Source organism: Thalia democratica, chromosome 1 (assembly GCF_965202585.1).
Source record: "Thalia democratica chromosome 1, ktThaDemo2.hap1.1, whole genome shotgun sequence".
NCBI lineage: Eukaryota > Metazoa > Chordata > Thaliacea > Salpida > Salpidae > Thalia > Thalia democratica.
The window spans coordinates 44530864-44547580 of NC_139165.1; the positions used below are offsets into that span (position 1 = coordinate 44530864).

Sequence of the window (16717 nt, forward strand, 5' to 3'; positions counted from 1 at the left end):
CTACATGTGTGGCCTAACTATATACGGGTCCTAATGATAGTTGTTTTTATAATCAACAAAATTAGAAAGGACAAAGTATTATAAAGTGCTATAACAAAAACAATTCTTTGTAAAAACTGTTTAAAATTTACCGGCCTGTTGTTAAATGTACAATCTAATATACTTTTTTTTTTCATAGTTCTAACATATGTATTAAACATTGAAAAAATGTCTGAACTGTAACTTAAAAAACAATTACACTTGCTTTTTTTAGGTATAGGCAAATACCCAAAGCACTCTGACACAAACATTTTTTTATAAAAAAGATTAAATTTTGCAAAACTTTCAATAAATGTACAATCTAGTACACATTGTTTTTCATTGTTCTAATTAATGTATTAAAATTTCACAAATATCTGAAATTTACCCTAAAAACACCTAAAAGTCCAGTCTGATTTTGTCCAGTGAAAAAACGACTAAGGGCCCTAAAGCTAGATTTAAAAAACTCTTTGAATTGAAATTTGCAAGATTGGAACCTAGTGGTCAACATATATACAAAAACAATGCATAACATTTTCCAGTACAAAATAAATAGTCTAACTCACTAAAAAAAATTTTTATTATACATAAATTAGAGGCATTTGTTTTATGGGGGCACTTCTTGATTTTCTCAAAAAATTAAAAATTAACAAAAAATTATAAAAAAGTACAGAAAAGTAAAAAATTACTCCATGAAACTTTCCTCAAATTGTCTTGAAACACATTTAAAATGTTTTTTTTTGATGATTGCTACATTTACAAAAAAAATTCAGCCAAAAACTTGAAGGTCCAATTTTTAAGGTCCCATACAATTTAAAAAGAAGTTGATTTCAGAAAAATGTAAAAAGTGCAATGGTGGTAAAAGCTAGAAAGCTAATTGTTTTTTGTGTTTTTTTTATGTGATTTGCAACAACAATATATAAAACTAACTCAACTCAAAGGTTCGGGCAACTTGATATATATATATATATTTATTTATTTATTTAAATTAAATATTATTCAACTTGAAGATTTTATTAAATTAAAAAAGTATCTAAGCTTTATAAAAACAATTAAAGTTTATATTTTATGTTTAACAATGTGTTATTTGTAATTTATATAAAAATAGTAGAACAACAAAACTATCATGCTACATTTTAAAACATAATGTTTAATGAAAACAAAGACTGAATTATGAGAGATGACTTAATGATAATACTACTTTAAAAACCATATAAACATTCTTTAAGTGTAACATAAACCTACAAAAATTTGATGAACCTGAAGCTTAATTTAAAGCATCAGTTCCCAAAGGGGTGATATGCTTCTTTTGGGAAAACCTGATTTAAAAGTATTGAGTATATTTATAGAACTGTTTCAATTGCTTGATTAGTAGTGTTACTAAACTCCAAAAATATGAATATTGTAAAATTTTTACATAAACTTTATAAATTATATTTTCACCTATACATGAATTTGAAAACAAGAACAGTTTTCAATTTAACTTTTTTATCTAGCTAATTCATTATTCTTTTTAAAGTTATTGAAAAAGTTTACTTGAATATTATGTTTTAAATATTTCTAAAATAATATTCAGATCAAATACTTAAAAATGTGTTTTGAAAAAATAAATTAAAACAGTTGAGGTGTTTGATACTTCTTTGCACTCCCACCGTAGTCTGGTGCCTCTGGCTTTTACCAACCCACTAAAAGATAATTTTAAAGAACTTTTTTTTAAACAACTTGATATTTTAACAACTTTATACTTGATAAAAGAGTTGTTTTGTCAGTTTGTACAGTAAGAAATTTTAAAAATAAAATATGAACACAGACAACTATCATCAATGGACTGGTGTGGAGAAAGACCTTTTAGTCATAAGGTTTTTATTTATTTTCAAATTAAAAAATATATATATTTACTTATATTTTCTAGCTTATGGAAATATACTTCATCACAGTTAGACCTTTTTTTTTTAATATTCAAGGATAAATGCTGAAATAAAAAAAATATGAACCTTCAAATTTAATTTGTAGAAAATTTTATTCTGAAACTTGATATAGTAAACAACATTAAATTAAATACAAAAAAGACAAATACTACTAATTGGGTGTACCAAGTGATGAATAAAAGTTTTTTTTTTCCGCACCAAGTCCATTGACCATATTTTGAGGTGTCTATTATGCTTGTAGGTAGTTTGTTACATGGGTTACAGGACAGATCTTGTTATGAATAGAGTTGTAGTATGTAGAATAACTTAATGGAACTTATGAATTGAAATAGGTATTTTTGTAGATAATTTGTACTTTTTCTTATGAGTTTTCAAAAGTATTTTAAATGCTATTAAAACCTCTATTAGGTTAATTAGGAAGTTGTTTGTTTAAAAAAACACAAAAAACATAAAAGAATACTAACAAAATTTCTGAATAAAAAATAGTTGGCAATTATTGTACAAAGTTGAAAAAAAATTATATCAGTAGTAAAAAAAAGCCTTTAATTTTTATTTTAATGCTTAAAACTTATAAAGTAGACTTAACCTTTTTTGTAGTATGGTGTTCATAACCTAAATCAAAAGTTTAAGCGTAAAAGAATATGTTGTTATTTTTTTTTATTCCAAATCAATTGATTATGCGACAAGTTTTTAGTTTTAAAGAAATGTTGTTTTTTAAAACAACTTTTGAACTATATAGAAGAAATTTTTTAATTATTCAAAGTTGACGTTGTTTAAACCCTTTTTTATTTCATTTTCGATTCATTTTGGATTAAATTAGTTTATTTTAGTAATAATATTGTATTTAGTTTTATTGCCAACTAGACTACATTTGTTAAGCTACCGTTGAGTTGATTAACAAACTACTTTTTCAATTGTGACAAAAAGTAGTCGACTAGTTTAACCAATACATAGTTAATGTTGTTTAGCTATATACTGTTTTAATGCTATTTAATTTCTTTTTGTTTTAGAAGTTTAAAGAAAAATTAAATTGTTAGTATTTAAGTATTTTTTTAGTACTTTACTGCACCTCACAAGTCACAACTATCAATCTACAGTAGCTCCTGTGAGGTGACAGTCTACAACCCCGTTTTCATATGAAGACATGAAGAACCGCTGTAATGATGGTGAAACTAAGAAGCTTAAATCAGTCCATTTTTGGTTTCAGTCGAAAATGAGACAACCAATTAATCACATTTATTTTACTTTTTGATAGTTTCAAGGTTATATCTAAATAGCTCCTAAATTTTATCCGAATTAGCAGTAATTTTAATCAACGCAGAAATCAAGTTGAACCAACTCCTATGGGTTGTCGTGCTGTGAAGTCTAGTTTTAAAATTTTATTTGTTTTACTTTAATCAAATAACGTCTAACCTTAGAAAGATCTGATACTAATGCCTGTTGACCCCAATGAATCAACTTACTGCTTTTGTGAGCAAATATAATTTGGTGAAATTGTCAAGACTCATATGTGACAATGATAAAGTTTATTTTGTATTTGTTTTGTGAAGTGTTCAAAAGAAATTAGATTGAAACTTTAAAATTGTATGCTTAAGGTAACTAAAAGACATCTAAAAACTAAATAAATAGACTTAATGTAGTCATCAATAGTTTCGTTTTTATTAGCTTAATTTAATGCTTTCGTTTCTACAAAATAAACGCTTACTTTAATGACATCAAGATTACAAATGATATTAATTTAATTTTCTGTTTATTAAAACATTTTATCATTTTTCACAGTATCTCTTTGGATAGTTCCATTTAAAATGGTTGTTTGAAAGTATTTAATTACTTGGACTTTTTGTAACATCATTCCAATGAAAAGACTGCATAACATTTTTATTTCAAACGCATTCAAAGGATATTTTGACACATACAAAAGATAAAATTAAAAGTTTTATTTAATTTACTCAAGGTATAAGTAAGTAAAATAAATCAATTATTCCTATTTTGTGCATTGTTTTTTTATTCTTTTATAAATAAAACTTCTTTAAACACTGGAAAATACAGTTTTATTCATTATCAAATTGTTCTAAATTTTATTTTAGTGTGTTTTCGTCGTTTTAATTATTAGATTACATAAAAACTTTTACTAGACAAGACGTTAAAAGATACCCGTGGTGTGCGACCCGATAACCGAAAAGTTCTTCGTGCACCAGGTCCCAGGAGAAAATATTTTGAGCATTTTTTATCGTTCAATAAACTATACTACTGGATAACATGATTAAGATAAATAGTTTTTGTTTTGTTATATCTTGTACTTTTTGCTGTTGTAAACTTATTATAGTTTATCTATAGTTTAACATGTAAAAGTTTTGTAGTTAACCACTAATATAACGTATTGTATATCTAAATTAGTCATGGTTTAAAGTATCTGAAATAGAAGTTTTTATATCTTAAATATTTTTAAAACATTAGATTTTTAAATTGATTCAATAAATAATGTCGCATAAAATTTTTATTTGTAAATATAAAAACAAACTGTTGTCTTAAAAACTATATTAATGCATTAGTATTTCTTTAATTAAAGAAAGGTTTCATATGTTTGTATTCATAGAATACACAATTATTAATAACTTATATATACTTAACTTAATTTTGCCGGATGAATGGATACATAATTATTAAACAATACATTTAAAAAGATACCATTGGATTTGTAATGAAGGGTGAAAAAACAATGTCATAATGAAAACAACAACTGCGGCTCGCGATGATTTTTTTTTTGTTTGCATACCACTAAATGCCTACCGACTTCTACGACTAAGCACAATCACCATGATGGATACTTTTACTAACAGTAATGTTTTTATATTGATAAGGTATACAACCGTTAATAAACTTAATCTTGCTGCAGAAAACAAATACAAAACAGTTCTTTTAATACCACAAGAATGATAAAGATTGAACTTGCACTTTTTTTGCATGTGCTTTTTTATTTTGATTAAAAAAAAACATGTTGATTTTTAGATATACAAAGTTTTGTTTTTACGCTCCATTCTGTTTAGTTACTTTTCTCAATTCTATAATGTAATATGCAGTATTGTCATTATGTTTATTCTGAGTTTCATTTCATTATGAAAAATATGTATATAAAAACCGTATTATTAAATAAAATTTCTAAACTTGTTTGAATTTTTTCCGCAAAGGATTAAAGTTACATAGTTCTGTATACTTCGGCTTTACAGAACTACGTACATATGTAATTTTGAAAAGGTATTAAGTCTGTGAAACATATATTAATGGAAGTAGATTTTTTGTTTTCTTGTAAACTAAGTCTAAAAAGATATAAAAAAATTAATTTAGTGATAATTTGTTGTAATTCTTCAACTGAATTAATATAGTAGATTCAAGGAGTTTTACTAACTGGTTCTAAAGATAAACTTAGTAAGTTTAAATAATGTAGTGTCATATTCACTTTTAAAATTTCTACAGTAAAAGACAGTAAAATGGTCTTAATTATCATTTCTTAATAACATAAAAAGTAAACTTTGAATTTGAGTATAAATGATTGAACATTTATAACTAAACTAACATTTAAGTTTTCTACTATTTAAAAGTTTACTAAATTAAAGTACTGAGTTTGAAAGCTATATACAGAAAGTTCAGTCTTACTTTAACCATTAAGGTTAGAATATCGAAAAAGTTTATTTTTTAGGAAATACTAATTCAATTTATTCACGATTTTCAAATTGCAAAGTTAGTCAAATTTTACTCTATTTGTCTAATTTACTTTAGTTTAAAAATTCTATTTAGTTGAATAGTTAATTAAATTTGACTACATTTTTATTTTAAACTTTAAAATCAAGTTTGATTTAAACTGTTAAGCCTAGTCAAAATATGTAAATAAATTTAGTACCTAAAATAGTTGAATATAACATTAAAAATATAAAAATATTTTAATTTAATTGTGCATTTAAAGACGTCTCAATAAAATACTTTCCAAAAAATTTCATCTTTATAATGAACCACACCAATTATTATCTTAAATTTAGTTAAATTTAAAATAGTTTGGACAGGAAAGAGTAGTTTATCCTAACTTTATTCATATCTGACACTCAAGGAGATATGTAAATCAAGGAGACTGATAATTCTAAATTACAACAATTAACTCAGCAGTTAGAAGTCACCAATGTATTAGCTAGTCAAGCAGTAATTAAGAAAACCACAATGACTCTTCAAACAAAGTGATCAAAGAAGACTTGGTAGAGCATAGAAAAAAGGTTTTTTATGTTGCCAATCTTCTTAAATAAACAAAATCAAAGAAAACAAACCACACCGAATTAACTCCAATAAAAAATAGTGTATATCAAAGAATAGTAGCCACACGTGAGGAAGCCAACATGGAGTCGACCGATGGTCATAATTAAAAGGAACTGAACTAGGTGAGATTTTAATGTCAACTGATTATTATATATTGATAACATTTATAAAAGAATTTGCTGAAAGCACTGAAAACTCCAACCTTAAATACTATTTTTCCTCGTTGCAAATAGTAAGATAATTAATAAACCGGGGATCATAAACCGGGGATAAAACATAAACCGGGGATCAAACGGGTTTGTTTTGTTTAAGGTCATAATAGCTACTGAGAAAGTAATTGCAAAAGAAGCTGCTCTTGAAGTCAATGATAAAGTTGTCTACCCTGAAAACTTCAAAATGTGTTGACGTTATTGATTCATGTATGGTTTCAATGAGTCACTAACATATGAGTATGCCATGTTTTACTTTAAAGAAATTTCTGCAAGATTTATAGTTACGAAAACAAAATTAAAAAAAAAACTAAAATCACTGCAAAATAACTTTTGAAAAAGATGGCAAATTTCTAAAGTTAAAAACGCAACTCATACATTTGAAGGGAAACGTGTCTATGCCGTTAAGGATAATGCAGGTTCCATACGACCAGAAAGTTTCAAGCGACCACGTACTTTCCAAAAACCAGGAAATTTCCAACAACAAGGAAATTTTTAACATCAAAAAAATTGAAGAGAATGTTCCAATCAGGGATTCAAAATCCGAAGTCACCAGCAAGAAGTACGCTACTGTAAACCCCTGGGGTAGAAAATGAAGCTAATCCTAGATTTCGCTGATCGGTTTATATTGCTTTTTGATTCAGCATAAAAGAATGTTCCGTTGATAACAACTTTTATATTTTCATATTAAGTTTTAAAAATAAATTTTTACAAGTTGCAATTATACATAATTATTGTTTTGGATCGTTTAGTTGTCGACAGAAACTGTAAAAGAATAACAGTATGTCTTATATTTTTCTAAACAGTACAGACATTTTCATTATAAATTGTACAATCTTCTGAAAACTATCTTTTCTAATTTTTTTTTATTAATAAAACATAGTACTATTATTTTATCAAACAATGTTTTGTTAAACGTGTTCTGGGAGATGCTCAAGTTATTAATTTTTTAAAATTGACTTTAATAATCCTTAAAATGAAGAAATATTTTTCTAAAACAACTACTGTATGAAACTATTAAATTTATCCAAAAAGTTAAATCATTTGTTACACAGTTGGCTGCCACGCTGCCATTGACCATTTTAGTGACTAAAAACTTAAACCAAGAGTTTAGTTGTTTAGAGATAGGCTTCTTTAATAACTGGGTTTAGTTCTGTTTTAAGTATATTGAAAGTTATGTAAGCTTGAATAGTAGCAAGTTTCTGCTATTTGAAATTTTGAAAAAATCTAAAAACCCTAAAATTTCTGTCAAAATTAAGGCCTACAGCAATTACTAAAAAATAACCTTAAACGCTTTTTAAAAATGTGTTTTTATTTTATTTTCTTTGTTTTGGTTTAGTGTTAATAAAAGATATCAAAATTATTTGAATATTAAAAAAAAAACATTTCTCATTAAAAAATTGCTAAATTTTCAAAAAGATTATAGATGTACTTAGGGCGATATAGAGTTTGTTTAAGAGATAAATGTCTCAATTGCCTATCGCAGAAATTTCTTCTTTTTTATGCTGTAACAAATATGACAAAAATTCTATATAAACATTTACATAAAAATATATCAATAGGCATAAAAATATTTTTAGGTTTCTACAAGCAATGTTTTGATGCCTATTTTCTTTTGTATTTTTGAAAAAAGTACCAACTTAAAAAAAATAAAATCTATAAAATTTTTAGGTTTTATATAACTTGTTTTTTTATTTGATATACGTTATACCAAATTTTATAAAAATAATAAAATATTTTCCAAATAAGTATTTCAGGTATCTTTCTGTAACTTACTGCAAGCAAATTTTTGACAAAAACTATGAAGAATTTTGAGTAGTTTTTTCACTGTAAAACTTGTTGAGTTTGAACTTACATAACTTTTTAAATACCTAAAGCAGAAAGTAACAAACCAATTTTGAAAAAATAAATCAAGGTCTATCTAAGAATGTTCAATTTTTAGCTTGATTTTATGTTCTGCAATTTTTTTTTGTAGTTATTGGCCGCTTGAACCCCGTTTTCAGCCCACTGTGTGTTACTTTGATTTAACTGATTGATTATAAACTTATAAAGGGGTTTTGTTAATATCAATGTAAAATATATCAAAAACTTTTACTTTATTAAAACTTTATAATTGATAAAAAATGTCTTTAAGGGTAGTAATTTTATTTTACATTGTAAATTTAGATATTTTTAAGATAATTTAACTTTTTATGTAACAAAATCTATTTAGAATGCAGTTTGAGTTTTATGAATTTCTAAAATAAATTGTGGTAGAAAACTTATTATTTATTTGTAATGCAGCTTAAATAATTGTAATGTTTATTTAGTTCTGAAAATTCATTAAAATAAATTAAATGGATTTTAAGATTTAAACTGTTTAATAATCCAAAAATACTACTTTAAAATAAAATGTTAAATAATTTATATCAGTATAAAAAACTTATTTGTTTATCAAATATAATTTAGAATGCAGTTTGTATTAAAATAATCATCAATATCTTTATCTCTGCAGTAGAAAAAGTAATCCTAAAACACTTTTGAAAGTTTTTATCAATTTATCAAGTTTTAAATTTTGTTTAATTATCATTAGTTTGTACTTTCTTTTATTTTACTCAACAACTGTATATAAATATGAAACAAGTTTACGTGTTCTATATTAGAGGTATTTTTTACCCGTTTATGAAAAAAAAAAGTTTAAACTTTAAAATTTCCTTCAAAGTAAGGATTTTAACTTATAAACAAACAATTATGCACATAGAATTATACAGTACAATTTGTTTATAAGAACATCTTTGCTGTACTAATTTAAAACTATTTTTTTATATAACGGCCCACTTTAAGCGACCCTAATTATATTTTCCCATAATATTTAGTATAAGTTATTAAAAAACCCTTGAATAGTACAAAGACTTTTTTTTGCCTACGTTCGTGAATTACAGAATATCTAATATAATTTTCAAACTATGGCTTTTAACCTTTTTACAAGTCAAGCCTTCTCTTTGCTTCGACCATTTTGGGAAACTCTGTACCATTAGCTAATATCTATAAATTCATAACAAATTTTGGAAAAACTCAACGTGATTAAAACATTGATATTCGTTTAATAAAGGGAGCAAACCTCAATGTTTACATTTATTAATATGGTTTTTAGGTAACAATGGTGACAGGTCTAATATGCGAGAACACATTTTTGCACGGGAGTAAAAAAAAATTAAAATAGAAGAAAAATAAAACAGGAAAATACATTAATAAAAAAAAAAAAAATAAAATTACCCACCGAGGACAGGGGTAACAATGATAGTAAAATAAAAATTCAAATAGAAATTATCAATTAAGTTTAACAAAAAACGAGAAAAAATAAATTAATAACAAATTAAAAAAGAAGAAAAAACGTTACCAACTGAGGGTAAGGGGTAACAGTGATAGTAAGTAAAGGACAAAAGTATATATACTTTAAAAATAAAAAAATTAAATTAAAAAAATTTCAACTCGTGCAAAAATGTCTTCGTGTAAAAGTTTCCCTTCGTGCACATTTGACACCTACTCTCAACAGTTGTTTTCAAGGTTCAGTTTTGACCAGCATATAAAAAGATATGTCCTTAATGATTCAAGTTCACCAAAAGTAAACACTTCAGTTGGGCCAACTATTTTTTTGATCTGAAACGAGACAGATTGATACACGTATATACGATCTAGGTTTTGTTTCTGTACTTGTAAACCTTATGTGCGACTACTGTAAGAGTTGGTAGTGATTTATATAACCCAGAATAAAGTTTTTTTTTTAGTAATAAGATAATATAGTGTTAGTTTGTTTGTAATGCAGAGCAAAAAGATTTATTTTATGCTAAATTACGTTCAATTATAAAACAATCACTATTTATCTGAAAAAAACAGAGTCTTACATCAAAGTTAAGACAGAAAAACTAAATAAAGCAAATAAATTAAAAAAAACTTCTTGTAAAAAAGAATAAATAACATTATTTGATTACAAAAAAATTAACTAGAGTGATCGGGGGTTACCTTGCATAAAGTATGAGAAACTTGATCCTTTTGGTAGAAATAGGATTTTAAAGCTCTTATATGACAGACTTTAAGATTTTTTTTCACTACTAGCACAGATAAAACCTAACTTAAACTGGAGTATCGACATGATACCACTAATTATAATAAATAAAATTATTAAAAACTCATAGTTATCAGTTAACACTGTTTTAGCCGTAATAATGATTTTCTTTTGGTACGATAAAAATATTGTAAGCTTTTTTAATCATACACCGGCTATTGTACAAGTGTGTATATTGTTTATTTATATGTAAATGTTTGCAACTCCCTATTGGTTAAATTTAATTAGCATATATCTGCAGTCAACTAAACTTTTGAGAAAATTGTTTATTTTCATTGCACTTTTATTTTCTATAACTAACTGAAGTTGCTTATTTCAATTAATTATAACTATCTTTACTTCCATGAGTTAAAAAAAAATTAACTATGTAATTAAATAAAAAACTTAATCTAACTAAGTTTGAAGTCTTATAAAAGTAAAGAGTATTAATCTTAAGAAAAGTTAATTTTCCAACTTCTCTTTCTAAGTTATCTATAACCAAATTATTAAGTTTAAATTTGATTAAATAGTAAACTATGATTATTTAACAATTTTTTTTCTAAATTTTACTAAGAAAGCAAAGCCATGTAAAAGATGTTTGAAACTATGTTATAAATTTAATCATGTTTAACAAATATATAATGCAAAGAAAACATGATTAAATTATTATTTTCTTAAACCATAAATCGGCATAAAAACTTTATAGTAGTGAATCTTCAAATTTTGATAACATTCAGTGTTTAGCAAGAGAAAATTAGTCAAGAATGTTTCCTAAAAAAGCAAGAAAAAGTTTTGGGAGAAATTAGTAGAACTAATTGTGTGGGCACATTTATTTCATTGTTATGCTAGACAGGGTATCTAAGTATAATTAATTATTAAGAACTATTTTTAATTTGAGTTTACTTAAAACTTTTCAAAAGAAACTGTATAAGTTGTCTCTTTTATTTTGTAGCTTTAATAAATCATCATTGTGATTAAGTTACAATCGAACAACTAAATAAACATTTATTTTTCATCAAAGATTGAACACATTATTCTTTCAAAACAGTTAAATAACCTTTTAAAGATGTTAAAAAATCATGCAATACAATAAACAATCGTCTAAATAATTTAGCTTGTAAATAGTCAGGACAAAAATCGTAACTTTATCAAAAGTGAATTTTTTTTGTATATAAAATACTCAGACAAATTACGATATAAAAAGAAACAATGTAAACATGCGTTCAAGTAATTCAAGATATATTATTGCGTATGTGAAAAAAAAATTTGGAGTGTTAAGAGAAAAGTGTAAAGAGTAAACAAATTGTTATAAAAAACGAACGAGTAAGAGTGAACACATAAAGTTGTTTGTTCAGTTTTAATATCTTAGTTTTACAGTTTAATATAGGTTTTGCTTGTCAAATAACTTAGATTATTTTTATCAACAAAAAAAACTAGTATAAATAAATGCATACAAATAAAAAGAAACAGAAATAAATATTTCCGAACCGTAAATTTAAGTGAGGCATTAAAAGAAAGTAATTAAAAGTAAACTGATACATAAAGCATAAAATAAATTTTGTACGTGTTGTTACAGTTTTTAAAATAACTTTTGAATTGTTTGAATGTTTTAAGCTTTTTATTTATAAAAATATGAAGCATTTTGAATTAACAATGAAATATTAGAAACTAAAAAATTACCCGACAATGCTTTAAAAATTTACAAACTTTAAATGATCCAAAATAAATGTTATAATAAAAAAAGTTAAACTTCAAGATACTTATATTGCCTCAGGCAAGAAATAATTGTTATTAAGTTAAAATAAACAAAATCATATTTCTAACAAGGTCATCTTTTTAAACAGATTCTTTGAAAGATAATAAACTTTTAATGTAAAAAAAAACATAAATTTGTTAATTCCTGTAATCTAACTTTTATAATAAATAAAAATTCATAAGCAACTTCTACAGATAAACTTAATAATAAATTATTACTTGAATATTTTAAACACCTAACGACAAGCTGTGCGTGCTTAAGGATTGCCGAACTGGGCCTGGGCAGCCTGCTGAGCGGCTTGCTTGGCCGCCGACTGGACAACGGGGTTCTTCGTGGCCCTGTTGGCGAATTCGGCCTGAGCCTTCTCGAAGCTGGCTCCCGTGGTTCGGTACAATGTGTGGACCTGCGGTAAGTTACGGGTTGAGTTTGGCAAGTGTAAAGATAAATTGCAGATGTAAAAAACCTTTTATATAGTTCAAATTTTAAAAGTAACAAGTGAAAAAAAAAAACAATTTTTCTTTCAGAACAGGTTTTGTCTATTTTAAAAACAGAGTTAATTATTATTTTTGTATAAATACTTTTAAAGTATCGAAACTTTAAGAAAACTAATTTTAAATATAAGTAACATTTTAAGAAATGAAAGCTTCATTTAGGTTGAACATTTACTATGAACCATACTTTTTAGAATATTATATATAACAATTTTTAAGCTTGAAATATTTAAATTTTAGTAATAGCAAGTTACGTAAACTGTTGTATAAATAATAACATCTTCATCAACTTTGTTGGTTGAACTCATTATTGTGTAAATATATAAAATAAACATTACATAGCATTTAGTGTAGCTCAAAAAGTATTTATTGCCTAATAAATTTTCATTGTAACTTCAACAAAATGTAAAATTTCTAATTAGATATTTTTTAAGCTGTAGTAGCCATCTGATTTGTGTTTTAAATTATAAATCGAAGTTAAGATGGAAGTTTCTAACTGTAAGAAGTTCACCTTTCATATGAGTACTTCATAGTTTATGCAAACAAAAGTAAACAGTAAAAGGTAGCTTGAAGAAAATTCAATAATCCTGTTTTTTTAGAAACTCTTATAATTTTTTAAGCTATATGGCAAAGTTTTAATTGGACTTTAAGAAAAACTAATATGTTTCCAACTTAAAATAAATGTATACTTTATTTCTAACTTTTTAAAACATACTCGAATTATCAAAAGTATAGCTTACGCTAATATTTTTCATAACGTTAAAAAGATATAAAAAGTTTATGATAATATTCTAACCATATTATTGCTAGAAAACAAAAATTAAATTAAGAAAAAGGTAGAGAAAACAGAATGAAATATATTATAAAACTTGTACGTTACAGCCTTCTAAGCTGAACGATTACAGACGCATATAAGCTTTCAAAAGTGTGGTTAGCAGGCGTATTTCTTATACTGATGACAGTATTAAATCTTAATGTTTATAGAGTGGAAAAAAGTTAGACAATTTGTAAGTTTAACTTGGTGAATTACAAGTGCATCTATAAAAATGACTCATAAGAAAACTAAAACTTGAATACTAAAAGTTCCCCTGAATTTTGCTTATGCATTTTAAAGTTTAGAATTTAACTATAGTCATTTTTTTAGCAAAAATGTTAATTATTTTTTAAATACTTTTTATTAAGAAATAGAACTTTTACTTACAATTCTAACTTTCATTTGAATAATTAAAAAAATAATTTTCAAACTTTAAGAACATGAAATAGAGATGAAACATTTCATGTTGATAAAAACTATAAATAAAAAAAGTTATAAAATTAGTTCATACATAAAAAAATATATATGCTCTAGATGGAAAAAGTTTTGTAATACTTTAGTAACTTTTTACAAATAAAGAGCAATCTTTTTACTTCTGATAAAAATTTAAACACTTTTTTTTATAACTACTTTTAAATTTTAATCTATAATAAAAAGTAAAAACTGTTAAAGCATGTATATTGTAAAAAAAATACTTTTTGAAATTGAAAGCAATAATTGATATGAATAAAATTCATTAGTTTTTTAATAACTTAAATTAATGACTAAAGTTTTAGATAAACTAAATTTAAATTTAAGTTAAAAAAACTTAACTACTTTTCTCACTATAAATATTGAATTGGTATTTTAGTATAACAACAACTTGTGTTTAACATTCTTTAAACAGGAACTTACAAAGCTATATCAGTTCAAAGAACTTTGCTTTAAGGTCTCTTTAATAAAAATTATTTCAACATTATTAATACAGCCTATCACCTTTTATGAACACACAATAAACAAATCTTACCTTTTTGAGAAGGATAATTGAGCCGGCAGCCATGATGGAGAGCAAGATGCACTCAATGAAGAAGATGGCCTTCACTCCAGCGTTGTAACTTGCCATTTCTGAAAACGCAAATATCCACCCCACGGTACCAACACCCGGAGGTCCAACTGCCATGACAACAGCCCAGCACGCCTAAAAAACATTTTTAAATAGTAAATTAGTTTTGGTATAAGTTCAAATTGAAAAACATTAGACTGTAAATGAAATTGAGCTTTTGATGAAAAAACAAATGACTTTGGAAATTTTTTAAACACTATCAAAAACTCATTTTAAACAAATAAAAGTGGGGATGTAGAAGATTTTTTTCTAATCTTTCTTATCCAGAAGTAAGAAGTATATTATTTAGTAGAAAATGTAGATAAAGCATACTGATGTATTTAAAATATGTTTTAAAATTCAATAAAAAAAACTGCACTATCATAAAAAAAGAGTAAACTAACAAATGTTTAAAAGTAATATTTATCTGTTAAGCTATCATAACAAAACTTTAAAATACCTGTAATAATAATAAGAAAACATAAAGCTTAAAAAGTAATTATTTATGAACGCAAAAAGTTTTACTTTTAAAATTTAAGCTTTTTTTAAATAGTTTTGTTGGTATAATTTTACCTTCAAATTATAAATTGTACACCAACCTGAAAGAACATGATGAAAAAGAAAGCAAAAAAGTTGAAGGAGCTGTCATTCTTAAAGGCATTATAAACTGGTCTATACCAGCACATGGAGCAAGGAGTGAACATGACAAACCACAAGAGAGATAGGCCAAAGGCCTGGCCGCCAGTAGTATTGTCTTTAGGAGCGGCTGCAAACGCTGACAAAGCAGCAATAACATTGAAGAACAACACTGCAGCATAGTATATCCATAAGTAGTAACACATTTTGACAACCTTCTGAAACTCTGGCGGTATGTCAACTGCAAAGTCCTGATAAAAGCATGGGTTGAGGGGAAACCATTTTGGAAATGGCGGCCAGTTGTTCTGCCTGGTTGCAAACTTCCCTTGGTTCAGCTCCTGCTCGCGCCTTTGAAGCTCTTCTGCTTTCTTTTCCAACTCTTCTTGCCTCTTCAAAAGTTCTTCATGACCAGGAAGAACTTGTGCTGGTTGCTGAGGGACCGGGTCAGCTGTAACTTTTGAGGTCGAGCCGTAGCCTTCAAAGGGAGGAGGATTTTCAGGGGCAGCTTGCATCATGGAAGGCTGATCGGGCTGAATAGTTGCTCCATTGTCAGAAGCAAAAGGGTTGTAGTCATCCAGAGCAGCATTGTTTATGCTTGAGGCATTTGTTGCCTGCTGCACTGAGCCATCTGAAAACGGGTCAGCAAACGGGTTTTTGTCAACACCATCCATTTATAAAGCTATTTTTAAAACCTTGAATAATTAATTCACTATTTAAAATTTTAATATAAATATTGGGTAGTGCAGAAGTAGGTGGAGCATGCAAATGCACAGCATAAACATTAAACTTTTATTTTTATAAATTTTTAGCAATTAAATTTTGAATAAAACATTTAATTTTTATCCAAAATGTAAATTTCAAATAATTAAAAAACAAACTTTTTTTAAAATTACTCTATAATAGTTCTTAAATTTTTTAATAATTGCTAATTAACAAAAATTATAAAGTCTATTTAAATAAACATGTACAATATTCCTATTCATTATTGTATCTTTCTCTACGCCTTCTTTCATACTCTTCATTTTCCTGTTTTTCTTTGTACTGACTATAGTAAAATCCAGCAGCAATTGCTGCAATAGCAAATCCCTGCGCTTTTACACGATTTTGAAGATTTCTATTAATTGACATATGACTAGCCTTCTTGCTAGCTCCAAACACAGCTCTTGAAAAAAAGAAAACAGTGACTCCGATTGCTGCAAAAGCAAAAGGGTTTTGCGTGAACTTTTGCACAATGGGGCCTCTGAAAAACCCTTTTGAGAGTTCATCATTGTTTTCTTCGTGTCTTAAATAAGCTGGCAGTTCCCTTTTAATTTCTTCCACACTCATTGCCTCCTTTTGCTGCGTTATGTTTTTGACTACATTGTCTGGTAGTGAAGCAAGTAACTCATTATTTGATAA

At 26.1% G+C, this 16717-nt stretch overlaps 1 protein-coding gene across 1 annotated transcript; it reads right to left on the bottom strand.

Moving 5' to 3' along the window:
• Positions 1-11638: 11638 nt before the first annotated feature.
• LOC145848653 (secretory carrier-associated membrane protein 5-like) lies at positions 11639-16004 on the bottom strand. The gene is made up of 3 exons (XM_082953983.1): positions 15283-16004; positions 14609-14779; positions 11639-12700 (listed from the first exon to the last, which is right to left on the bottom strand). Exons 1-3 carry the CDS (start codon positions 15988-15990, stop codon positions 12554-12556), a joined length of 1026 nt encoding a protein of 341 aa, XP_082810109.1. The 5' UTR covers positions 15991-16004; the 3' UTR covers positions 11639-12553.
• Between the last annotated feature and the right edge of the window lie 713 nt (positions 16005-16717).